Source organism: Ascaphus truei, chromosome 3 (genome assembly GCF_040206685.1).
Source record: "Ascaphus truei isolate aAscTru1 chromosome 3, aAscTru1.hap1, whole genome shotgun sequence".
Taxonomy (NCBI): Eukaryota; Metazoa; Chordata; class Amphibia; order Anura; family Ascaphidae; genus Ascaphus; species Ascaphus truei.
Window position 1 is genome coordinate 289,744,922 of NC_134485.1, and position 27,786 is coordinate 289,772,707.

Sequence of the window (27,786 nt, forward strand, 5' to 3'; positions counted from 1 at the left end):
GCCTGGAGCCAATCGAAGAGCTCGGCCATGGATATCTTTCAGGTAAATTGCTAGCAGAGAGCGGATTTACCCCATGCCCTGCCAGCTGAGATTTATGCCCTCCCCATCCCTCTCGGCCACTGACTTCGTCACCCCGGCTCCCACTGGCGGGAAGAAGAGAGGCCAAGGGGCCCCAGGAGTGCCGACTGCACCAGGTGAGAGGAGAGCCTGGCCCCCAGTCATGATGGCCCCTCAGTGCTCAGGGCTGCTTTTTATTGCATCTAAAAAAAAATCCATAATGTTGGTTCTGATAAAATGGGAAATCACCTTCCTTTCAGGGTGGCAGTAATCACACTTATCTACCACAGAATATGTATTACCCACAATCCTAAACTTAGGTGCTTTCGGTCAGCCATGAAACAAACCATTAAAGTGAATTTCAGAAACACAATTCCATTCTTGATTTAAAGCCATTTATTAACGTGGCCATTTGCTTGAGTTTTGGTAATCTGCATACTCAAATCATTCACAAATATTTATATATTGATTTAGAAACCTCCTTTACTTGTCCTTTTTCATCCTGGCCATATCCTTCAACATAAAACCTTCCAAAAGTTTCTATTTGGTAAAAATATTGATGGCAAATAATTGTTTGAGACCTGTTAAACATTGTCACTTCAGATTGGATTTTCTAGGAACTGTTGTGTGATTCAGGCCTTATCAATGATCATTGATGCAGTGCATAATATTGTTTTCACTCATTTATGCATATTTGAGAGGCCAGTAATAAAAAGGTATTTACAGAGTATATTCCATTGTATTTGATACTGTGCAATTTGAAAACAGTTTTAAATGACATTAAAGTTATCAAAAACTATGAAATGTTAAAATTGCACAGAAGATGTAGTAAAATGTAGTAAGATGTTACTGAGTTCTTTAATTTCCCTGATACTTGCGCTTACTTGTTGCTCCAACAGATGTTGCTAAGTGGAGCTAAATCTTCAAATAGGCAATTCCCCTTCGCACATGTAGTATATATACATTTTTTTTAAAACAATTATGTCATTGTAGCATTATCCAGTTTTGTTTTGTATAGAAATACATTTTTTAATAGCTACCATAAACGGCAAAGTATTTATCAATCAAGTATTTTATGTTCTGTAGGCTCGGTCAAAAAGAGCCAATAAAGATGAAAGGGAAGACTGGGCAAGCTTTGCGTGTGCAAACTGTTCAGCAAAGTAACACAGACCCACACATAGACACACACACACACACACACACACACACACATAGTTAGGGCAAACTCAAATCCTTCCTAGGTTCCAGTTTACCATGTTTACAAACCAGCTTAAAAGAACAGAACATACATATAGGTGTTAAATCTTGGTGACTGATGCCGGTTCTACAAAAATTAAACAGGTTAAACATGCAACTTCTAGTGGTTCATTTTGGGCCATGGAAGGAATTCACATTTAAATTACAATTCATCAGATCAAGTTGATCTGTAGAACAAATACAGATCACGTTTAATAGGAGGAATAATGTATTGGTTGAGAAGTTGGTTTCTTTGCTTCAGTTACTTTCTGGACCAGTTTGTCTTCCTGGAATCTACCACACCTGTCAACTGATTCCAAATCAACTGTGCAATGGAAATCCAGGCCATTCTTTCGGCAGGTTTTATTCATCATACCAAAGTGGCTAACAGACCAGCAGATGTCAAACAAAACCATTACTGGATCATTAGTGTACAGTTGATCTGATATACTTTTTGTATTATTGAGATACAGTATATATTACAAATATAATCCTTAGATCCCTTTGTCTCCCTCTTTCTCAGAGACCAAAAATTGGACAACAGGCTCATCAGGGACTGAAAAAGAAAGCTGATCGACAATCTTGTTTGCAATCATCCATGTCACAGAGCCTACAGTAGGAAGAAAAGGAGACGAATAAGGGAGAGATATGACGAACAAATAGAAGTAAAAGACATCTGGAATTTCAGGTGTCATTCTTGCTGACATATTTGTAGTATAAACTTTCAAAAAATGATTTCGCAGATTTATTTTAAAAAGCATGAATCACTTAGTTTACACCTATGAAACATATCACAAATGAGTTCTCTATGCACCCTTAAAGGGCAATCTCTTCCAGGACCAAATTATACTAGTGGCAATGACATGTTTAAGGATTTAAACCTGTTTGACTGGCACCTTTTTTAGTATAGCAAAATCTGACACCTACACATACTTTATAGTGTTATTTACGTTAGTTTGTAAAGAATGAAATTAGAGACTTGGGAGTGTTTTCTTTATCTCTTTCAAAATGTCACTTTGTTCAGAAAGAGTTTAGAAGGCTAAGCCACCTCTTTCCTCTCTCCCTTAGGCCAGGTCCGCGCTAGCTACTGCAGCGCCTGCTGTGATGGACGCTGCAGGGACAAGAGCTGTCCCAGAATGGGGCCGGGGCCGGGCCCGCTGCGAGGGGGGGCCACTGCGCCGGGCACCGACAGTTTCTCCTGCTCTCAAGAGAATTGAGATCAGAACTCGCAACGGAGCGCTAGGCCACGCCCCCGGGCGGTTCAGCCAATGAGGGCAAACCTGCCGGGTGACATCATGGCCGCGTCCCCATCACACCCCCCCCCTCCCTATCTTTCCCCCTGCAGCTCACTGCAGACCGAGGGACTCGGCTGCACGCGCCACCAGTCTGGCAGACGCACATGCAGCGCAGGCAGCGGAGCCGTAGCCTTAGCTGTAGAAACTCTCTGATAAGGACAGTGTAACGGAACACTTGATTGACAAAGACTTCCTCATTCAGAGCCCCCAAAGAAAATAAATTTGTTCTTAGTCTCCAAAGAAACGAAAGCATCAAAATCTTTACTTTTAAGCATGGTTACATTTGTGTAAGGAAGACTTTTAGATTATTAAATTCTTTAAAACATGTGGTTGTTTGGTCAGTTGACAGGAGTTACACCTTTAAATCTGCCTGTGGTATTTACAATGTCTGAGTCGGTTCTCAGTCTGCAAATTAAACTTGTATATACTAATTTACGGCAACTGTCCACACATAGGCTCATTTTGCTTTCGCTTTGTTCTGATAGGTTAGAATTGCACATGCCAACACATCTGTTCCTCTCTTTTATTTCATCTTCTCATTTTTGCTCCATCTTAATCTTAAGATTTTTTTTTGAGCTCTGTCATGCTTTTAGCACTGACCATTCTACCAATCCCGTTGAGATCTGCTCCCACATTTGGACCATTTTCAAAATAGCTATCCATTCTTCCAACAAAAGTTATACCGATAAGGATTGTGTGATGGACTGCTGACTTTGTAAGTTGTATGGGGGGGAGAGTACGTGCTGAATGTCTCAGATAATACACTTTCTGTGATCTAAATTATGTTTCCAAGGGCTGTTTCTTTAACAATCCCTGTGCATTACATACCTCCCTGGCACTGGGGACTATGCTGACTTCTATATCTTCTGTACACTTACAGAGGAGTCCTGTGAGGTTTTGAAATCTCTGTACACTATTATGTAAGCTATGAAAAGCTCTCATGTTGGTCCCCTAATAGGGGTCACAATCACCTACAAACATATCTTCCAAACAAATACCTGAAAATATTGTCATTTTTATCCGGCTGGATATTGTAATTATGGTTTAAAAAGCTATTATTGCCAAGTAATATTTTAGTTACACACCTGGAACGTGAGCTGCTGCATCCCAAAGCATTTCCAATCCCATCCTTTCATTTTTCCCTTTTGACACAAACAGCTTTGGACCACCCAGGTAGGACCCCACCACAATGCACAAGGTGTGTTCAAAGACTCACAGCGCATAATAGAGATGATGTGGTGGCCAGCAAACCCGATATCCCTATTCTGCCTTCATATCTAATACATGTGTGCATTTGGAATGTCATTTTTAATTATTACAATTTGTGCATCTTTAATAAAAAATAAAAGGAATATCTTCATGTGTCTTTTGGGTACTAATAAAAGTACCATCCTGTTTATCTTCAACATCTTACAAAAGAATGTAATTTACACGCCCACTTCACCTTATTTGACCCCTCTTTGAGCTCTTAAACCAGTCCTACTTTCATCTAGTCTCCTCTGTAACAAAGTAATGTCTCTGCACACAGTACTCCTCTTAGTGGGATATTAATGCCACTATAAAAGAAAGCAAGAAAAACAAAGTAAATGCTACGTTTTCAAATCAAACAAATCTGGACCATTTGACAGCTCTATGCAATGTAATTGCATGTTTTCATTGTACAGCTTGGCAATGGAAATCTCTCTCGTTATGTTTTATGGTCACTTTTTTTTTATCATGGTCACATTCCTTGACAAAAAAAAACCTCAGTCCTTATATGAATAAAGTAAAAAGTATACTAATCACCTACACTTACCAAACATTGCACAATAATCGTCAGCCAAATGTTTATGATGGTGAGAAATCCAAGCAATTTATTTAATCCTTCCTTTATTAATGAGATGGGAAAATTTGAGTTTGTATTGGTATTTTGGCTCTCAGATGGTTTAATGTTATTTTTAACGCTTTGGGACTATGCCTTTTTTTTTGGTAGGTGTGAATGCGTGTCATATTCCACTGATGTCGTAGGATTTTCTGGAAATCACAACTGTGTTTACATATTTTTTTATATAGAAACAAACAATGTATGCAATGGGATATGTAGTCTGCTTTACAGGTTACCAGTAGTTTATGACATGAAATAATAAAAGTAAATTCCTTCCATACTGTTTATCTTAGTTTTTCTCAAATCGTAGCTTGTTGGTGCTGGCCAGAAGGATGTCCGTGATCTCCCCTACACATCAAACAATCAACATCAAAGACAAGTTTCCTCTTATTCGCCGCACTTTTCAGTTTTAAGTCTCTCAGTTGATTCTTTCAAAACTTTTATTTAGCAGAATTCCCCTCAAATCATATTTCGGGAAACCCCCTTGCTCAAGTGCAATATTTACATTGTGCGTTTGATATTAATTCTTCTAAATAAAAGTTTTCAAGATTCAACTAAGAGTCTTATGACTGAACATTGCGGCAAATAAGAGGAATTTTGTCTTTGATTTTCATAGTTAAGTCCCATAAATAGCCACAAAGATGAAAATATGAAGGGCACATGACAGTGCGAGATAAGCAATGAACAAAAATGTATGTGTACAAAAAAAAAGCATTTGTATATATATTTATTTATTTGTAAACCAGGCTTACCTTAAGGGTTGCGTTCTAGTTTCGTTCATCTGCATACAGTTTGAAAATAATTCATAATGAGGGCAAAACCTTGAAGCTATGTTACATAAAAAAAAATAAGGAAGGACTCAAAAAAGTCACTGAAAACTGTTAGATAACACTGGCATTGTATCTTTCCAATCTCGTTAGCCTTCTCCTTGTCAATTGCATTTTATGATGGTCATCCCCATCTACTTGTTTGGTTATAAAAGGATGCGACAACACCCACATTTTCTTCCCATCCAAGATGGAGAAGGAAAGGAGTTTAACGCTAGAGGGAGGGGGTTGGGGGGAGGGCGAGAGCGAGGGGGAGAGGGAGCGAGAGAGCGAGAGGGAGCGGGAGAGCGAGGGGTAGAGAGCGAGAAGTAGTGTCTCAACACATTCACATCAATGATTTTCCAGGAATAGAGAGATGATGGTGTTGCACATGAAAGTCAAGGACCTAATGATGTAAAATAACAAAGAAGAATGTAGTATGATAATCATTTGTTGGTCCAATAAAAAGATGGCATTCTACCTACTGCCTCTTATATTATTTTACTACTGACCCTACTAGACCTGATGAAGGATATTTTTATTGCCAACATGGCAGAACCTAATGTAGATCCCTAAATCCATAAGGATGTTAGCAACCGGTATATTTACTTACCCATGCTACTCCATAAAACAACTTCCAGCATATTTTAACATGGCTCTTTTTAGGCCCATATATTTTAATGGGGCCAAATTCAGCCTTTCAGCATTGAAGGTGCGTTATCATGTACCACTTTTTAATAAAGGTCCCTTTGGCCAGGATTCCCTATACCACGATGTAGAATAACACATCACAATGAGCGGTTAAATGCTATCGACATCCTTGCCTTTGCCTTTTTGGAAATCGCACAATGGACTACCAAGACTCACATCTAGTTTAAAAAATAAATAATTGTAACCATTATTCCCCCTCTCCCCACCCCCCCAATCTCACATAGGGTCTCCTTGGGAATCTACTGCTCAGGCTACGTGTCTTAGTGTGGTGCATACCTGCTGGTAACATGGGGCCCTGAGTCTCCCACACGATGGTATAGGGGATGGGCAGGACAGGCTTCTGGGGATTGTGCCTCCATCTCGGGCAGTCACCAGCTGTATGGGGGTGAAGTAACTGCAAAAGAATGACGTCTCCCCTCCCGATTTACTTCACTCTCAGGCACTAGTATAGGTAAAAGTGCAGTGTCTCTTTATTGGTCTCTTCTATTCAGCAGCCAGATCACACAGCAAGCTGTCTCTCTGCAGGATGTCCCTGACCTCACTCCCAGCCTAGGTCACCGAGAGTGGATCTTGCTCTTCCCCTATCCTCTTTTAGGATAGGAGGTATGGGATATTAGATAGGAGGTATGGGGTATACCCTCACTCCCCGTAGGGAGGCCTCAAGCCTGCTAGTCCTGGCAGCTTGGTCTGGGTTACCTTGCCCCTCTCACTGAAGGGACAGACTCAACTAAATAGGAAGGGCTTATGCAGTAAGTAACTCCAGCAGGCACCACCCCTGTGTCTTCTATTTGGACACAGAGCCCGATGACACTGCCTTCACTGACTCACTGCACAGGATGAAGTGGGGAAAACCCATGATAGCTCCTGGCAAACCTGCCCTTACGCATGGATTACTGCCAGGAGGAGGGCAGACCTATAGCCCAAACCACACAGGGCTACATAAGTTTATGGCACAATCCTCTGCTTCAGCAATTTGCAGGCTTAAGGTGTTAATTCAGCCGCAAACAATATTAATGGTCTTTGCTTTAGTTTAATGAATAAAACTATACATGCAGTCCTCGTTTTACAACGCTTCGCTTTACAACGAATGGCTTATCCAACGCTATGCAATGCATACCTATATTCATTTTTACAACGCCAAAATGGCTTATCCAACGCTCTTACGATGCTTTGCAAGTGTGTGTAATATATATATATATATATATATATATATATATATATATATATATTACACACACATTCACAAACAACGTTGTAAGAGCGTATATAATATTATACTGTATAATATATTATTTATTATGTTAATATATATATATATATACACACACACACATAATACAGTATATACACTATATAATTTATGTATGTGCTGCATATCTTATTGCCTGCATAAAATCTTTGGTGTATTTTAGTGTTAAAAATGCCTTCAGGAACGGAACCTCTCATTTAAACAGTGTTCCTATGGGAAAACGTGTTTCGCTTTACGCCATTTTGAGTAACACATTGTGTCGGATAACCGAGGACTGCCTGTATTTAAAAATGCTTTTATTAAGCCTGATTGCAGAGTTTCTATATGCCCAACCATAGCTCAAGAGCTAAAGGGGGCAAGTCAACCTAATAATCTTGGCATAATAGTCATTGGAGTATTTCCTTTAGTTTCAAAACTTAGTGACTCTGTTAAAGCCAATGTAGGACCCAATTGCATGGTGGCTGTGCCTGGTTTGTTTTTTTGTTTTGTTTTTTATTTTTTTTAAAACAGGATACCTTTATTTATTACATCTACAGATAGCACACGTCTTAACATGCTCAATATTTCACATTTAAAAAAAAAAAAAAAAAAAAAAAAAAAAAAAAAACCTTACATCAGCCCAAATTAAAAATTGTGAAAAGTAATGACAAAGAAACACGTGTCCGCTCGGTTACACCCATTACTTTGTACATTTAAAAAAAATAAAAAAATGATAAAAATAGATCGCGTGCTCCAAGGCCTGCCCAAAAAAAATGGCTTTAGATCCTTTGGGCATTTATCGTACCGCATAAATTTAAAAATATTTCACATTAGATCACCTAATGCTTTTCATTTCAAGGGGGAGGGGAGGAAGTCACACAATGCATCACCTGTGGCAAACTAACTGGCCCAGATAATACCGCTGTGCTGCTAAACTATTGCCCATGTGTGGTTCCCCCTATAGTTTTGAATACCCATTTACTATTTAAGAGTATATAAAATAATTAACATTATTATAAATCAGGACTATGTGCCAAACATACAGGCCAGGATTCATCAAGCTCCCATTGGACTCGAATAGCACCACCTGATCGGGGCAAGATATCCCACATTGTGGCTTAGTAACGCCAGGATGGCACACACAACCTCTCAAATATACAAGAGCTATATAAAAGCAGCTACAATGTCCCAAAACAAAATAAGTGTGGTTGTGCAGGGGGGTGAGGGTGGCTTGGTGGAAGTGCAATATAATGGCACCTTATACCTTTACAGTGCCCATGTGAAATTCAGGGAATGGCACTAGAGCAGGCATTTCCTTGTGCCGTTTGCTGAACGTCACATGATTATATGCCATGCCTCGGACCGATTCTTACATCAGCTGTAAGAGGCACCGGAGCCATTTCAATAGAAGAGGACTTCTTCCATTCAGGGCAATCGTGATAGAAATGTAGACATGACTGCAATAATAGCGATCACATGGCCCCACTGCCAAAATGTATTTGCATAGCAAGGTGTATTTTAGCCTTGAGCCCTAGTTGTTCTGGGATTGCACAGCAAAGAAAAGTGTGATCATCGTTAAAGAAAGAAAAGAAAAAACAACGGTACACAGATGTACTTTTAGGCACTTTAGTTTATTTTCCCAAATAGTTTCAGTATAAAGGCAATCATTACATTCTTTTTGCAAATACAGCCATTTGCTCAACTTTGGATAAGTACCAGAATACAAAAATACAGGGAAGGGGGAAGCAAAAAAAACAACAAACAGTGCACATCGTATGTATAAACATTTGAAGGCTCTTACAAAACTATTTACAAACACTCCTTATATTTACAGGTTTTAAAAGCATACTTGCAAGGCTATAACAAAATGTTAATTTATCAAAATGTAGGTAAAATAGCAATCTTACAAAAATTGTACCATGTACCACAAAATAAATAGAGTGAAAAATAGTATTTAAAAGAAATTGAGACCCTTTCTATGTACTTTCAGTGTTTTTCCTTTGCATAATTAACACCATGTCAAGTTTCTTGGTGCATCACACCTTCATTGAAGCCTTTACTTAGTTGTTTATGTTATGTAAGATACTGCAAGTATATGCAAGTAAACAGCATGGTAATTTATATTAATTACTGTGTCCATTAACATAATTTTACATGTGAAACCCCACATTATTGGGGTTATTACCAAAACGAATTCTAAACCGTCTTGTTTTTTTCCCAAGGTAGTCAAACTTTTTATTCAGCAATACCCAAGCAGTCATGAGTCTGAAGGTGAGGAAGGCGTTCAAAAGAAAGAACTACAGAACAAGTGCAAATTGCCTTGTGGAAGTAACAGGGGAAAAAAAAAAAAATATACTGGAATATACATAATGTTCCAGTATAAAAATGTCAGCGCAGTGTATGGGTTGTGTAGGGAAATGATTCCAGGCTTTATATAATTCTAACTTTCTTCAAGCGTTAGGTAATGCACTCAGTGGGCACACCTTTCAATTAAAATTAAAAAAAAATAAAAATCATGGATACAACATCCTACAAAAGGGAGTTGTTAAACACTATGTAAGCCAGTGCTCACTCCAATCACTTGTTTTCTGTGTGTTTGAGAACAAATAATGGTTTGCGTGGGCTAGTTTTCAGCGACGTACCCCAATAGATCCAGTTCAGTCATGTTTAAAATGTAATTTTGATTTAGCTTATCAAACTAATTTACATACATTCTATTAATGGCAAAACACCCTACATGTAAAGAACGCCAGAGTTTTTTTTTTAATTATAAATACAATTTTGTTTCAAAACATCAGTGCATATCATTTCAGGTTATAAAAAAAAAAAGGGGGGGGGATAGCCAACTCAAAACAGCAATAAATGTTCTTTAGAATTTGTTGTACCACCAGTAAAGTAAGTAAAACAAACAATTTATAGGTGATTATTACATACTCAGAGTCCAGTTTAAAGGTTTATGTAGATACAGTATGATAAAATATGGGTATTAATAAAAACAAAAAAATTGTTCCGTGGCTGCACTGTAGTTAAATTAACTAAAAAAAAAATCTACTTGCATGATCAAGTATTATGAAGTTAGGTTTTTCAGATTTGCAAAACGATGGCTTGTCCTTTGCGTGCAATCATGTGTGACCTCATTTAATTTACTAAACACTGCCACAACAAAGACAGTGCTTTGGTCAAAACAACCCTAAAAGCCTCCGTGTTGAGATGTAAATAATCTGTAATGAGATGAAACCTGCTAAATATATATAAAAAAAATAATTTGTTCGAGCAAAGATCATTAGGTTCCTTAAAGGACTGATCACATTTTATTTTAATAGTGTTTTCCCTGCATCCACATAAATAGAAAACATATATGTGCTTTTTCCAGTTTCTCTTCTTTGCCCCTTTCAGATCAAATCCACATTAGAGCAGAGAAAATGAGCTGCGGCAGCAATGACTACTGGTATGCTACCATCTGCAGTATATTTCAGTTGAGGCAGTAAAAGGAAAATTGCATAGTTAAGAGCCTCAAGGAAAGAGTCCAGATTAGTTCTGATGTCTCTTCATGTGCAGGGCCAGGTGATCAGAGCGGGAGAAGCTGCGGTTGCAGACTGCACACTGAAAGGGCTTAGCACCTGTGTGTTTTCTGTAGTGACGGGTCAGTTCATCTGAGCGAGCAAACCTCCAGTCACAGCCTTCCCACGTACATTTGTATGGTTTTTCTCCTGTAAAAACAATTGGACATCTCATTAACAATACATAAAAGGAAAAAAGGAAAAAAAAAAATAAAGTATTCAAATCTTACTTGCAACAGTTCATTACACACCCTAAAAGTTATTAAACGTTTCAATAATAATTTTTAAAAAAATAAGAAAGTATGAATCCAGCTGCATAATTTCAGGAGATGTTCCTATAACATGCAGCCGGCACTAAAGAAAAACACGTGAAGGATGCCACAAACATGCAGTTTCTATTTATCTGTAGTACTCACCCTTGAATAGTACAGCACAGATCACACAATATATCCATAAAACACTACCAATTACGCATTGTATTGAAAGGTATTTTAATTTGTATGGAATGTTTAGTCACTACCATACTTTAGGGTCATGACCTACTTCCATGTTCAAGAGCATCCATAAAGTAATACAAAAGTCCAATATTAATCATTTAAGCCTAGTAGTTTAGTAGCCACCAAATATGAAAGTGGCACTCTTGATAAGTCGCCTTATTATAGGGACATTAAAGCTGCCTTCTCTTCCAGGTTGCATTGCTTTTTGCACTCGCTTATACCCCAGACCATTAAAGAAATGCACATTATAGAAAAACTTTTTTCCCTGTAGTTTGTTAAGACAATGGGTTCATGTCAGGCAATGGGGATTCCACCACGGTTCTCAAAACTTCTGTAATTCATGATTGGATTACAGAAAATACACCATCAATTTGCGATGTGATCTGCAGCCACTTGTAAAAAGGCATTGTCTTTCATGAGGAAATCTATTTGTGAAAACATCCATCTCCAACAGCAATTACATAGCATTTAATTAAAACCATAGTCCAAATTAAGAATGTAGTCATTAATCACCAATGTCTAATACTCAGAACACAATGTTCACCCAATTGTCATTTTTAAATGTATGTTCGTGCTACGATGACAGTAAGCACATTACTGCACGGTTTCAACAGCATGCACGACAAATACATACATCATGAGATCTCACTATGTACATTTGTGACAAAGTATCCGTACTACTCAAAATTGAGCTACACACACACACACTTTAGAGATGAAAAAGCACAAAGTACAACTTACACAAATGAAGCCTTATTTATTTGGCGTAACAGAAGAAACAAAGCAAAACTATGCGCTATTTTTAGTAGAAGTGTAAAGAATACTGGATTTTACAATATGGTGCAATACCATTGTGAATAGAATATGCAACGCCACAAATTCTGAATTCAGTTTAAGCTTATAACTGCTTAAAAACTATTTACCATTATTGACTAATGAAAAATAAAAAAAAATCAGGGACAGCATTGTCTGAAATGCAGGGCACAATTTGTTGATCTTGTTGACTGAAGCACGGTTGCCACGATATACATGAAGGATTTGCTTCTGTGCCAACAAATTCTACAAGTTCTCCGAGACTTCCACAGTGTTAAATCAAAAATCCCATTCTTCCAAGAGTAATGTGTTTTAGCTCAGTTACTGGAACATGACGACTGAATCAAAACAGGTATTCCACTGTGAGTAAAAAGCAGCTACTCCTCCACTTCAGAAGAACTTCTATGGGATTTGTTAAAGTGTCAGCACTGTTCAAGTAAAAACACCATGGAGGAAACTGGTACCAATTTGTAGCCAAATAGTACACTACCACTTTCCCTTTCCAAGCCAGAAATATCATGCATAGCATTGCTAGAAACCAGGTTTTAACCCTTGACTGCCGAGGGAATGTGCAAAACTTTTAAAATAAAACTTTGTACTGCTGAAATGTACTTTAAATTGGACATTTAAACTTTTGCATCATTGTTTCACAATGAAAACTTTAAAAACGGTTAAAGAAATATGTTTTCCAGTAACCAATGTAGAAGAGCAATTGCGTATAAAATAGAAATTCAATTATTGCACACTATGCGGCTTCAGTCCTTAAAGTCAGGTCATAAAGCAAAAGATGCAACAAGGTTCTTGCAGGGAGGAGAAATCACCATGACTTCAAAGCAGATATTCATGTATGAAAAGAAAGCGCGGCTCCACACGCATACTGCACGGTTAGTAGCATACACGCTGCAGTTTTATTAGCCCCACCACTTAGATTCTATAGCAGAACATCTGGTTATTCAGAAGATTACAGCATTTATGTTCATTTCAAAGTGGACATAATTCGTCTCCAATGGGCGTGTCACAGGGCCTCTTCAACTAATTACCAAAAGGGGTCGGATGCAAAGAGCGTAAAAAGGGCCACAAAAGTACTAAAGTATTTTGGGGTATATATAGAGACTTCATTATTATACTTCAGGAATTCACCAGCATAAACACCTGAACCACATATATTTGCATTACTTAAGCTCACAAGTGAATTTGTATGAAAAATTGGACATTGCTGTCTAAGCAACTACAATGAAGTCAACACCATGCAAGGGCCACTTTAAGGCCCTACGTGGGCTGGAATTGGCCCCCGGGTAAGCAGTGGAGCGCTGCTGTATTGAGTTTACTGTGAATGTCTATAGAGATGTTTCCATCATAATACCCAATTGCTCCCTGCAGCAGAAGAAAACAAGGCTGATAACATGGTTTCATTTTCCTTAGAAGTAGCACAAATAATTTTAACTTAAGTTTTTACAATTAGGATATTCAAAAGGAGGGTCCAAGCGTCTGTAAATGTATTGCCTGCATTTCTTTTTTTTTTTTCTTTTTTTTTTTTTAACATTGGTGCCAAAATAAAATTCTATTTATATAAATTCACAGTATTTACTATGAATAGTTACCTTGTCTTTCTGAATGTGATGAAAGGATTTCTATGGAACCATCCGTTGACAAAACATTTTTCAAAGCACTGGTAGCCGAGGGGGCCAGAAAAGTTTGTGTGTATACAAATTAAGGATTGAAATTTTGCCAAAAGCTTGTTTCTTCTATAGGAGCAGACAACTTTTCAGTTTGCAGTGTTTTATTAAGTAAATCCTGCCCCTTTCCACACTATAATATAAAGACAACAGTAGGTCCAGAGAAATTCATAGAGCAGGCGGCGCCTGGTGCCGGGGACACCGCTCCAAAACAAATCCATTGGCTCCATCGCAAGCATTTATAGTAAGGGCTACCAAAAATTTTGAAGCCGGGTAAATTTGACTGCCCCCCTTTGTGACGTCACTGGCCTAGTCGCCAGCGACATCGCTTAAAACTGAAATATAACTTTTGCTAGTGGCGACGTCATCGGTCACAGCACTGGCACTATAAGCGCAGCCTAATGTTGCCTACAAAAAATGAATGGGCATGTACATTTTGTTAACCCAGGTTTAAAAACTTAAAAAACCCTCTAAATGCAAGGCACAAATGCAAGGCGAAAACATCCCAAGACAATGTGGGCTGCGGCTTTAAAGTATATTTTTAATATCTTGTATTAAGTACTGTAGATAAAGAACAACTCACTCCATTTTGTAAGTCTTAAAGCGCAACAGCTAAAAGCTAAACAAAGTCGTAGAGATAGATATATTATATATCTATATCAAACTTTTTTATTCTTCCAGGCGGGGGGAGGCAAAGGAGAAGACTAGTATAAAGCACTGGTATGGGGTGTAAACACAATCCAGAGTTCAGATTTTTTAAGTAGATCCCAGCAAAAAGTTAACTTTCTGCAAAAATATATAGAATATCTTCCAAAGGAAGAGCAAGTGCAGATATACTAAATACAAACACTAACAAAGATTGGAAGGAGGTCCCTTTGAGGAACGAAATGTCGGGATACTTGGCGTTTCATGGTATAAACAAACATCTTTATTCTTTGTACTTGTCCGTGCCGGTATTGAGTGCATAATTCTTATGTACTTACACCCATCCCTGATCTATATAGAAAATAACTTGGTACAACAGTTATATAACCAGAAAGGATAAAAAAAATTGATTGTTATTTTCAGACAAATATGGCAAGCTTAAAATTCCCTTTGTGTCTTTGTATTAAGTTAAAGGTAATTAGGGATTTAGCAACAGTTGCATGTATAGTAACAAATGCAATGTTGAGCATTTTAAAATTACTTTTTATTTCTAGTTTGTATACATGGCCCGTGTGACACTTGGAAAGTGGAGACTATGGGAGGCGGAATACCTCCCACTTCTTTTTGGATCTTGGACAAAGTAGGGATTAACATCAACATTATAGGGGTGGGGTCAAACAATTCAGTTACTGCAGACAAAAAACAAAAACTCAAGCTTTCCAAAAAAAAAAAATTGGACTTGAGGAATTAGGGAAGCCAATTACATTGGTAAGCTGTTTACAAAATGTTTGAGACAAGCACTTTCAAAGAGGAAAAGTACATTTGTTTTTTGCTACCAGTGTTTTGACTTGTCAATGTAGCCAAATTGTTCATGGATTATAATTGTGCGAAAAATGGTACATACACCATTCTGCACGAATCCATACACCTTCCCTAACAAATGCTGCCAATAATAGATCAAACGTGACGTCAGAGCACTGGTATTTAAATTAACAAGAAAAGCTGTACTGTAGCTGGAGGTCACTGGTGCATGAATAATTCACCCATGTGAAAAAGCAACCTTGAACCCAAACAAAACAGTAAATGCAGCCATGAATATACCAAAGTTGCATTGCAATACAGGCATACCCCGCTTTAAGGACACTCACTTTAAGTACACTCGCGAGTAAGTACATATCGCCCAATAGGCAAACAGCAGCTCGCGCATGCGCCTGTCAGCACGTCCTGAACAGCAATATCAGTTCACTACCTGTACCGAAGCTGTGCGCAAGCGGGGAGACTATAGAGCCTGTTACAAATGCATTATTTACATCAGATGGAAACCAAAAAGAAATATATATAATGCTCACTAAATCAAATAATGTGATGAGAATATGATGGTGCCTGAGCCGTCAAGATTGGCGGTGGGTGCAACTGATGAGCTGCACTAGACAGAATTTGGTTTCAGCTGAGAAGTGAAGGCATGTTTATTGCTACCACTTAACAACTAGAAGCTCATTTCATAGTGCACTCCTAGGCTTTTAAAACTTAACATTTAATTGATAATGTGGATAAAATGAGTTCTTAACACAAAGTGATAATAATAAATACATATAATGTACAGTGGCGGGAGGGAATGAGGAGACGATAGATGGCCAAGGTATATAGTCTAATATGCTGATGTCTGATAATACAGATCAAAAAGCAGTGATACCTAATAGGCCTTGATAGGAGAGTGGGTTACTCAGCTGGGAAAGCTTAAAGGTGCTTGCCCTGTGTATGTGTATTGTGTGTCATGTGGCATAGCGTACCGAGCACCCAACCTGTATTGATAAATAGCCCAAATCAGTGTGCTAGTCCTAAGTTTAATAAATACAATGTTGTTGCTAATAGATATAATCTACCATATTGAAACTAGTAGATATAATCACTGTATGTGCAACTCAATAACAGGTTAACTTTTACAAAAGTTTATGTATGCAGGGATTTTTGCTAAGGACAATCATTCACAGTATTGATTATTTGTTGACGGCTAACTCAACAACCACAGTAATATATTGTTTACTGCTTTAATACCTAGCAGAGTGTTTAGTATCAGCTTATTCTGGTCTTTTATTATTAGTAGCCTGCCGTATATACTATCTGTGTAGAGTGATTGTTAAATGTCATTGGGCGCAGAATCAATCCACGTACCACCAACCTGTTATTGAGTTGCACATACAGTGATTATATCTACTAGTTTCAATATGGTAGATTATATCTATTAGCAACAACATTGTATTTATTAAACTTAGGACTAGCACACTGATTTGGGCTATTTATCAATACAGGTTGGGTGCTCGGTACGCTATGCCACATGACACACAATACACATACACAGGGCAAGCACCTTTAAGCTTTCCCAGCTGAGTAACCCACTCTCCTATCAAGGCCTATTAGGTATCACTGCTTTTTGATCTGTATTATCAGACATCAGCATATTAGACTATATACCTTGGCCATCTATCGTCTCCTCATTCCCTCCCGCCACTGTACATTATATGTATTTATTATTATCACTTTGTGTTAAGAACTCATTTTATCCACATTATCAATTAAATGTTAAGTTTTAAAAGCCTAGGAGTGCACTATGAAATGAGCTTCTAGTTGTTAAGTGGTAGCAATAAACATGCCTTCACTTCTCAGCTGAAACCAAATTATTTACATCAGTTATGCACGTATATGACGAGTGCAGTACAGTACATGCATCGATAAGTGGAAAAAAGGTAGTGCTTCACTTTAAGTACATTTTCGCTTTACATACATGCTCCGGTCCCATTGCGTACGTTAACGCGGGGTATGCCTGTAGTGCACTGGTGCAATATTGTGATTATAGATTATAAAATAGATCTGTTGCCGTCAATGAGAAAATAATGCACCGCTGTAATAAAGTGCTACCTACTGCTTAATACGATCATTTCTGTTAAATGTCATCGTTCACCAGATCAGTGATGCATATTGTGATGCATATTTTGTTTGAGGAGAAACTTAAGTTTTTTTTTCCCCAAAAGCCCCTAGTGCCATTTTCCCCCCTTTTCAGGTTTCTAGTACATATTGCTGTTAAAAATGCTCAAAATACTGGTTTTAGAAGGAGTAGTTCCGTTATTGAGTAATGGGTATAAAGAGAAATATCCCCCCCCCCCCCCCCCCCGCCCCACACCACAACAAACTTGCCTAAAATGCCAAACTACACTGGGAAGGGATATGTAGAGACCCATTATTGGCGTATGTGATGCAGAACAGACAGTAGAAGTTCGCAATAAAAATCCCCAAGCAACCCTTGGGCTATGTTACGCATTGATAACAGATCAAACATAAATAAAAGCTGTAAAGGGTCAATGGGTCCCACCAATTCATACCAAGGTAGCTTTTGTGGAACAGATACAGTACTTCTATAGATCTACAAGTTAGTCACAAAATCCACCACCCAAACTATAAAAAGCTTACACAGTATATAATGCTGATGTACACGTTATGCATGTTTAACAAAGAAAATGCCATGTGTCTGGAGGGGAGGTGTTCCCTTCTAAACGTGAGCATAATATTGTGTAACTAATAATGACTAATAAAGAGACTTTACAGGGGGCTTCATTCAGATTAAATAATGTTATCTAGCTGTCATAAGCAAATATATTGTTATCCAGTCAAATGTACATGTCCAGAGCTAGCAATCTAACAAAGGTGGTTACTGAAGTGTATGAGGACTTGGTTAGTGCCACCAAGAGCTGGTATGGATACTTAGACTGGGAGGTCAGGGGGGCCCATCACCCATTTGAAATGTGCAGGCGTTAATCCGGATTCACAAGTTGTTCTACAATGGCCTCAGCATTAAAAAAAATATATATATATTTTGTGTTTATTTTCACCAACTTCATGTAATCTGGATGTTTATTAGCAAGTACTTTAAACTGCTGCATTAAAGCAGATATTAAACATTGTTTTCTTTCTGCATCGCCTCCATGAGAAGCAGCTTTCTGCCAAGAAACTGCCCAACTTTGTTTTGACTTCAGTGAATAAGGAGATACCAACAGACCACAGCGGTTCTTCCAGCATTTAACAGTGAAGTTTCAATGTATGTTTGTTCTGAAACAAAATCTATTAGAAGGCATTTAAGCCAACTGAAAGGAACAACAAGGCTGAATAAATACTATGAAAAGACTAAGGGGTTTTGATACAAAGGAATTGCAGAAAGTCTGTTTTGACTTCTTACGACAAACTTTGCTTCAGGCTTTTTATTTGATTTAAAATGACAGATTGTAAAGGGAGGTTATCATTCACAGGTGATTTAAAGGCATTGTCAAGAAACTAAGATTAGGAAGAAAATGCAGTTTGAATAGTCAGCGATTACTAAAGAACGAGTTTGGCCAGATAAACATGTCTGCTAAATACCCCAAGGCCATTTAAAGAATATTAAACAAAGCTTTGTTAAATTGAATTACATGGTACTCTCTTATTAATTTAGGCTTTGCTTTGAAGACAACTTAGTTGTAATAATGGTGTTTTAAAGATTAAGATAAAAAAAAGTTTCAAGTTGTACACGAAGCAAATTGAACTGCAAAGATACATTGTTAGAAGATGTGCTTAAAATCGCTGAATTGAATCATTGATTCGTTACACACGTGGAAAACAGAATACCAAATAGCAATCTACTGTATTTTGAATGTATTGTATGCACAGTTCAAACACTGCTTGATTAATGAAACCTAAACTTGTTAAAGTTAATTAGAGTAGATGTTAGGAAGTATACAAGCTCCGTAAATAATTCAACGTTGGCTTGGGATATCAATGACTTTTCACAGCTCAGTTCAACACTAAAAAGAAAGCTCGTGCTCAAGTAAATTTAGTCAACAGAAATTCTTACATTCGCCGCCCCAACACCCACCCAAAAAAAAAAAAAAACACAAATTGCATCCCTAACAAACAGGCTATACAGATTAACAGAATAACTGCAAGTAGATAGGATTTTTATTTTTAATAACTGAAAATATACAATGGGATTATATATGTCTTTAGCATGCCAATAAATTAGCCAAGAGCATTGCTGAGCCAAGGTTTACAGATAAAGCAATGAATCAATATATGTGTGGGATACGGTATAGAAAGATATTTAAACTGGGATTATTAAAACACATATTGGTAAAACAGTTTTGTTTAGCATGGTAACAGTGTGCAAAACAGACCTTTGTTCTATTGCTTCTATTTTTTACAGTGGTTGTTAGAGAGATAACTGCTGCATTTATCAAAACTAGGATTAACATAGGCCTAGTAACATTTATCTTTGAGATTATTGTAATGGTGTAAAGAAACTACTAATTTAAATTAACCGCTTAAGACAATACCTTGTTTCCATAGCAATGGCGAAACATTTTGCTAGATAAGGATTACAGTTCTTGGAGCCAAGTAGCATAAAGTAAATTAGCGTGACTATCGCTGAACGATTACTTTAAGTGCAGACTTACATTCGCCTCGAAAATAGACACTGGAGCCTTATCTAAAAAAAAAAATTTTTTAACTGGATAAAAGGGCTTGTACAAAAATATATATATCCACTTTTTTAAATATGGTGAAAAGTGGTTTAACCCACTTTTCAGGATATTGAATGGAGGCCTTTGTCTTGCCCCCCATCCCCCCCCCCCCCACAGAAACATGAAAAGCTACCAAGTAGAATTACAACAGGGATAAAATACATTGCGATTGTTTGGTTTGCCTTTGTCATATTGTTGCAATCATACCATCAGCGCACCATGATTTATCACAATTGCATGGCAGTTTATGATAATGAATTATGACAGTGTTGAGTTTGTAATTTCAAGGTTGGGGGGAGGGGGGGGGGGGGGGAGAAAGCAGCTGTTTATTCATTGAATGCATCCATTGCCAGGACATTTTATACTAAAATACAAACTGACAACCCCCACTGTGACTTGACAATATTTATTCAAAATAATTTCTTGTACAAAGTGCGTTATTTTTTACGCATCCTGTCTGTAGCGTTATCGGTCATAAAGGATCAACGCGGCTAAACTGACAAAAGTGTGTCTGGAAAGGTTGGACTTTACCCTTTCTAGGAACTGCCTTAACAGGTGCAGAGCAATCCAGCCGCCCCAATCTCAACAACTTCAAAAATACACCTGTTTTAATAATACCATCATCGTTCAGAAAGCACTCACAGTACGGCAACCTGTATTTAAAAAGAGATGTCAGTATTGGTTGCATCTCATTGCACCAACCACTCCATATCCACAATCAACCAAGTAGTATGTTGATGTGACACCAGGTTCCCCCACAAACTATAGTTAATGAAACAGCCCAACCGTTTCTACTACAGTTAAAAATACTGCCGACACACCCAAGGGTGTCTTGACATTTTAACTGAAAGCTGTTTCACTGCCAACTGTCACAAGCGCTATTGCTAAAAGTCAGTTACAGTCATCCACCACACCCCCCGACTACAGTATCCTAAATCCCTGTTGAAGTTGACAACCAAAATGTTTCTCAACTAATTTCAGTTCAAGAGTCCCCTTTAAAAACATTTTGAAACTAATTTAAGGCAATCCGACAGCCATTTCTTGCAGCGTGTAGAGACATTATGTGGGTTAGCAGTGCTGGTGGAGGCAAGGAGAAAAGGGGCAAACTGCAATGTAATGGAAACAAAATGTCTTGGAAGATAAATGGCACAAACTGACCTCTGCATATGTAGTAATAAAAGCAGCCAGGTGATTTAATTTAACTGTCACAACGAACAAAGAGCATCTAACAAAATTAGGCCATGAATGGGAGAGCTTTAGGATTGAAAAAACATGTAACAAAAAAAAAAAAAAAAAAAAAAAAAAAAAGGGAAGACTTCTATTGATAATATTTACACACCCATTAAAATGAACAAGAAATGTACCTACCAGTATGTGTTCTCAGGTGAGCTTTTAAATGGGATGACTTTGTATAAACTTTTGTGCAACCTGAAATAGAAGAGTAAAGAAAGCACGGCTGTTAACATGGAAAATCATTTGTTTCACAAAGGAAAAAAAAAACAAAAAAAAAACCATGAACCACCAACGTTAAAAAGTATTTACAAACAAGACAATAGCACATTTGTAACACATAGAATAACTTCGTACACATTCAGCGAGACATTCCTTTAGTGATCCTTAAAAAGTATTCAAGCTTCTTCAAGCGATGACTCAATTAGTGTTACGACAGGTGTAGTTTGTCAAATGTCCATATGTATTTATTCTTATTGAACTGGCTTATCAGTTATTCCCAGCACTGCATATTCATCTGCATTCTTCTATTCTAAAAATACTTGGGGAGATTCCAGAGTTATAAAGTACCAAGAGCTTATTATTACTTTGGTATTTGCCATTGCTAACTTGAAATGAAGATCTTTGCTACGGTGTACAATTTGCGATATTTAAAATGCTGACTTTTTTGTTCAAATCCCAAACAGCATGGATTTAGGAAGTCATCTGGGGCAGAACCGTATTATTTTCAGCTCTAGGGACCACTCTGTACCACACTTACTGGGGTCTGCGCTCACTGAATGGGGTTCAAAATGGCCACATCTCACTGATCCCGTGAGCCAACAGGAAGCTGCAATGTCATCGGTTGCGGCTTCCTATTGTATGTCCATTTAAATGCCCATGTAACTACACCAGTAAGTATCTCGGGAGTAGAGGGTCCCCGGATCCGAAAAAAAAAGTTTCTGCTCTAAAAAAAAGGATTGCTGCTTCAAACTTAATTTCTTTGCATGAAAAATTTTAGACTGAAACACCTGTCTTTTCTACCATTTCACTTGGAAAACTATGCAGACCATCCAACAATAAACCAACTGTTGTATAGATTTAAAAGCTGTGGGCATGTCGTGCAAGGTACTGCACACCACTACACTGCTGGATTGGTTAAGATCAACATCTTTTACAAGAAAATAAAGCCATCCGAAAAGATAGATGATTTCATTTAAAGTTAGAGCAATAATTATCTAGTCATTACAGTATTTACCCCCACACCATATCACACAATGGAAGATTCCTTCTGCTACAGAACTTTATTAAATGTTATATAGGGCGTACATTTCCACAGCAGCGTTATGCTGTAAGACATGGCGTTCAACAATAGGGTTCCACAAATCCATTACCGTGCATGACACCACATGCACATTATGAGCATATAAAGCAATGCAGGTATGTAAATACAACTGCCAATCTATTTACATTTCACAACCCATTCATTTGTATGGGGGTCTTCCTGGTAATAATACTCTAATTTTCTATGACAAATTCACAAAGGTGGCTACATGAACACCTCTATAGATTCATTTTCAGAACATCAGAACACATGGCATGCTGGAAAGTGGTGGTATTGGCGTAATGTTAAAAATAGTCACACGTGCATTTTTAAAAGCCATAGAGCTCAACCTTGTGTGCAAATTTCTTTAAAAAGCTCCTTAGGTTTATGGACCATATCCACTTTAAGTTGTGCTTTTTTTTTTTATAAGACTCTTGCTAGCTCCACGAGGCATCTTTATGGAGTAGCACCAGGTGTGAGAGTGTAGCAGAGCTTAGTGTATATCTCCCCATGTCTTATATCCCATGGTCTGTTATTTCACTGTCTGGCGTTGCATTTGTTTGAGATTTTATTTGAAAAACCAATAAACATTCAGTTTCTGCGTATGACAGGTAGTGCAAAATATAAAATGCATCTTCAGCCAACTTTGTGTGTAGAAACAAATAAAAAAGGCACAATAAGCGATCCAGGTTTATAGACTAGAAAAAGGGTGGCCAACGCCAGTCCTCGGGGACCACCAACAAATCAGGTTCAGGATTTCCCTGCTTCAGCATAGGTGGCTCCGTCAGGATTACTGAGCCACCTGTACGAAAGTAGGGATATACCCAATACCTGGCCTGTTGGTGGCCTTTCAGGACTGGAGTTGGCCACCGCTGGACTGGAACTATCCTGTGAAGGGACTTCTGAGTATAAACAGATGTGCAAAACTAATTCAAGCACAAATTTCATTTAAACAGATACGCATTTATTTTTTGTGACAATATGTATCTCCTGATAGAGGATATGAATTTGTAATTCTTACATCAGACCTTCATATACAATGGCTTGTTTTTAAATAAGGGAAACGACCCATAATCACTGATGTCTTACCAGGGTAGTCACAGTAATGAATTCGTCTTTTCTCCAAGTCTGGATTGTTCCTACGATTGTAACGAATAGAATGCATGGTGGGTGAAGTCATTGGCACTGGTGCAGATAAAGTCGGGTTGTGAATTGCCATCTTCGACGCTATTGTGGCGGCATATGACGGTGGAGGGTTTAGGCTCTGTAGAAGCTCTACTTGCCTATCTGGGCTGCCAGGCTCAGAGCTAGGGGGTGAAGGAGGGAAGTAGGTGGCTTCCTGTTGCTGCAGGAATTGACTGGGCATACCATACGAGCACTGAGGGATACCTTGAAATTGTTTCATTGCAGTCTGTTGCACAGGTGAGGGGAGCGTGTTGAACCCAGACATCTCTGTGGCCATGGAAGTATTGCCAAGAGAGTCCATCACGGAAGTCTGGTTTGAGGAGCTGGACATATCTATATCTGGTGAGCTTAATAAATGATATAACTGTCCCTGTTGAGGGTTCAAAGAAAGCTGAATGTCTGGTGAAGGGAGCTCCTGTTTGATGTAAATGTTATGTACATCTGTGTTCTGATGAGAACTGAAGATACTGGTAAACTCTGGAAGAGGCTGTGTGGTTGCAGCATCACTCTGCTGGCTGAAGATGGTAACAGGTTCTGTCTTGATATGGGTCACAGGTGGTCTCTGGGGCTTATAGAGGCTTGTTCTCAGGTGAGTGATGTCAGGGAGGAAGACATTCATGTTGATACTGTAAGGAAGCCCATCACCGTCACTGAAGTACTGGTCGATACCTGATGCACTATGTCGTCTGTATTTCTTTTCTTCTTGCATAATGTGAACTGGTGGAGGCTGAGGGGAGAGATATTTTTCCATTTCACATCTAGTCTGAATAACACAAGAACAAAAAAGATATACGTTCTGTTATTGATCGATTTGTGAAGATTTGATGAAATGTTTACATATAACTTGCTACTCTACCTTTAGCACGATCTAAGAGCTAGTAGTAAGAGAAGTGAGACCTTAAGCTATCTCAATGCTCTCCTATGAAAACAAAGTTCAGTGTTATAATTGCACACAAAGCACACACTTCTTTGGGCTTCTGATCCATGTTGCCATCCGCAAAGCATGCATGTATGTATGCCTATCTATTTATATAGCGCCATTAATGTACATCGCGCTTCAAAACAGTAATACACGTGACAGAATATAAATAACGAATAATACAAACAATGGGAAGAAGCGCTTCAAAACAAAACATTTAGGATTGAGGGGGTCAAATATGGAATTGTTTGCTTTTGAATGCTTCTATGTTCAGATATATGGGAGCAGGATATTGGCCAGTAACATCAGAAGGGCAAAAGGTGTGAAACTGTGAATAAAACTAGGTGGGACTCCAGTCATTTCTAGCCCCAGAAAACCAATTGCACAGTACAGAATGACAACCTGCTTAAACAGAATGTAGATCAGTATTTCCTCTTTCACCTTCAGTGGTAGGGGTGTGATACACATCTTCTGGAGTATCCCCTAAATTCCTATTTGTCTTTGTTTATGGAGGAGAAATATAACATGTGCATTTACTTAGTGATAATACTGATGTGCTTCTATTTGACATTTTACCATTTTCATTTATATTTTAATCTTAAAACAAATGCAAGTTATCCAAAATGGTAATGAGGTGCTTTTTGTAGAGGTTGAATGGAAGCTGTGGGTGGCTAGAGGCTCCTGTATTACCAGCGCAGTCAGTCATCAGCAAAACATTTATCATGTACTCTTCAATGGACAAATGTTACATTCCCCTTGCACTGTAAAAACTCCAGTCATTCCTAATCCCCTTGCTCCCCCCCAAAATATATCATCTGACAAATGGAAAACAAATGTAGTAATTCACTTGAAATATGCCTCAAAGAATTCCAAAACAAAAACTAGCGTTACTTCCCCAAAAGATACACACAGCTTATCAGACCAGCTTCATGTTAACCCACTTTTACAGCTCTGTTATCTAGCCAGTGCCTGCAGCTTTTGCATCAACAGGAAAAGACTTGTAGCTCTTTATTGCCAGCATCACTGACAACTCTGGGTGATAAATGAATAATTAACCATTAGAGCTACACTGTAGTGAGAGGGGAACAGACTTCTGAAATAAACACACAGTTTGATACACGCATTAAAAACCAAAATTTACATTGAGCTTTTAGACGAAACACAGAAGTGATCCCGGCTACAGATAATATAGCAGTCCTGTCATATACCAGCCTGGTGAATGAATAATATGAAAACGAAACCGGGAAGTGCTCAGTTTGCGGTTAGCCCCCTCTGATTTTAGCTCGCCCAGCTGTTGGTTGCATGTGGATCGCTTCCCTGGGACAGGCTCACGTTTTATTTCTGCTCTGCATGACTGTGTGTGGGGGCGAGGGGTAATAAGCAGTCATGCTACTGGGAGGCAAGAGGCGAGCTGTTCAGCCAGCTGCAGCCCGCACTGATCTGCTGTCACTCTGCTCCAAATACAAACCCTGCCCCGCCGCTGTGACACCCGGGCAGTGCCCCCGCTGTGACACCCGGGCAGTGCCCCGCTGTGACACCCTGTCTGTGCAGTGCCCCGCTGTGACACCCGGGCAGTGCCCCGCTGTGACACCCGGGCAGTGCCCCGCTGTGACACCCTGTCTGTGCAGTGCCCCGCTGTGATACCCGGGCAGTGCCCCGCCGCTGTGACACCCGGGCAGTGCCCCGCCGCTGACACACCCGGGCAGTGCCCCGCTGTGATACCCGGGCAGTGCCCCGCCGCTGACACACCCGGGCAGTGCCCCGCTGTGACACCCTCTCTGTGCGGTGCCGGGCCAGGCCGTGCTGGGCACCCAGGAGACCCTATAAGTGTAAGTGTGTGTAGAGGGGGGTGTTGCTGCTCAGTCAGTAAGCGGGCTCCTTGTGACCCGGGAGCAGAGAAGTGTAGTGTAGATGTTGGTGCCCCCCCCCCCCGGCGCCCTACTGCCTCTCCCATGTTACATGTCGCCCTCAGTGTAGCTGTATTTTGCACATAGGGGGTTACACACAATCAGGGGAGCCGCGATATTTAGATAATAACCCGCTACAAAGTTACCTCCAAGGCGGGATCTCCCACCGGGCTGCTGCTTTCCTACAGTATACTCCGCATTACACCGTGACAGTCACAGCAACAAGTACCGAGAGCCCCGAGCTAAACCCTGCCCCAGCCCCTCACCTGCTGCCCCAGCCCCTCGCCTGCTGCCCCAGACCCTCGCCTGCTGCCCCAGACCCTCGCCTGCTGCCCCAGACCCTCGCCTGCTGCCCCAGACCCTCGCCTGCTGCCCCAGACCCTCGCCTGCTGCCCCAGACCCTCACCTGCTGCCCCAGACCCTCACCTGCTGCCCCTCGCCTGCTGCCCCAGCCCCTCACCTGCTGCCCCTCACATTAGGACACTGACGGTACAAAGGACTCGGCGGATGCTGCTGCCCCCTCCCACACACGTAAAGCAAGCAGGGTCTCTTACCAGCACCATGTCATCGGGAATCAGTCGGGGCCCCTTCATGTCCTCTCCAAAGACAGCTCCGCCTGCACCGGGGTCCCCACGAGCCTGGTGCTGCCCTCCACCTCCACCCATGACAGGCTTCAGCTGAGCAAAGACCGGCTCATCCAAGCGCTGCATGTGTGCCGGACCCAGCCTCGCACTCATGCTCAGCACCGTAGTAGCCATAGACCAGTCTATCTTCACAGGTGTGTGTGTGTGTATATATACACCTATATCTATATAATATACACTATCACAGCGTGCAAACTCCACAAGGTCGCACCGCCGGGTGAGGGAAGCATGCGGGGAGGGAAGCGATGCGATGCTGACAACCTTCCCCAGCGGCAGCGGCGGCGGGCGCGGGATGCCTGGTACAGCGCGTGTGTATACCACGGTACTACCTGTCTCACAGTGTCCTCTTTATTCTGGGGCAGGACGTGGTGGGCGGGGCCCGGGGAGCAGCGACCAATCATCGGCGCGGGGAGGGGCGTGCGTGGGAGTCTTGTGCATCACCGGGGGGGTTGTGGTGTAAGTACCGCCCCTCAATCGGTGCACAGGGGGCTGGCTGCTCAAGGGGCTCTCGCACACGCGGATACATTGTGCTGCCTCTTATTACTCTGTGCACGGGGGGCTGGCGCACACGCGGATACATTGTGCTGCCTCTTATTACTCTGTGCACGGGGGGCTGGCGCACACGCGGATACATTGTGCTGCCTCTTATTACTCTGTGCACGGGGGG

At 39.9% G+C, this 27,786-nt stretch overlaps 1 protein-coding gene across 3 annotated transcripts; it reads right to left on the minus strand.

The window, feature by feature from the left end:
* Positions 1-8,809: 8,809 nt before the first annotated feature.
* KLF5 (KLF transcription factor 5) lies at positions 8,810-27,452 on the minus strand. 3 transcript variants are annotated; one of them, XM_075591005.1, is made up of 4 exons: positions 27,030-27,452; positions 23,554-24,376; positions 21,300-21,359; positions 8,810-10,907 (listed from the first exon to the last, which is right to left on the minus strand). In XM_075591005.1, exons 1-4 carry the CDS (start codon positions 27,231-27,233, stop codon positions 10,729-10,731), a joined length of 1,266 nt encoding a protein of 421 aa, XP_075447120.1. In that variant the 5' UTR covers positions 27,234-27,452; the 3' UTR covers positions 8,810-10,728. The 3 variants fall into 3 exon arrangements, with proteins under 3 accessions (XP_075447120.1, XP_075447118.1, XP_075447121.1); XM_075591003.1 differs by having other exon boundaries at positions 23,554-24,412; positions 27,030-27,451; XM_075591006.1 differs by lacking the exon at positions 8,810-10,907 and adding an exon at positions 19,830-19,897 and having other exon boundaries at positions 23,554-24,412.
* Between the last annotated feature and the right edge of the window lie 334 nt (positions 27,453-27,786).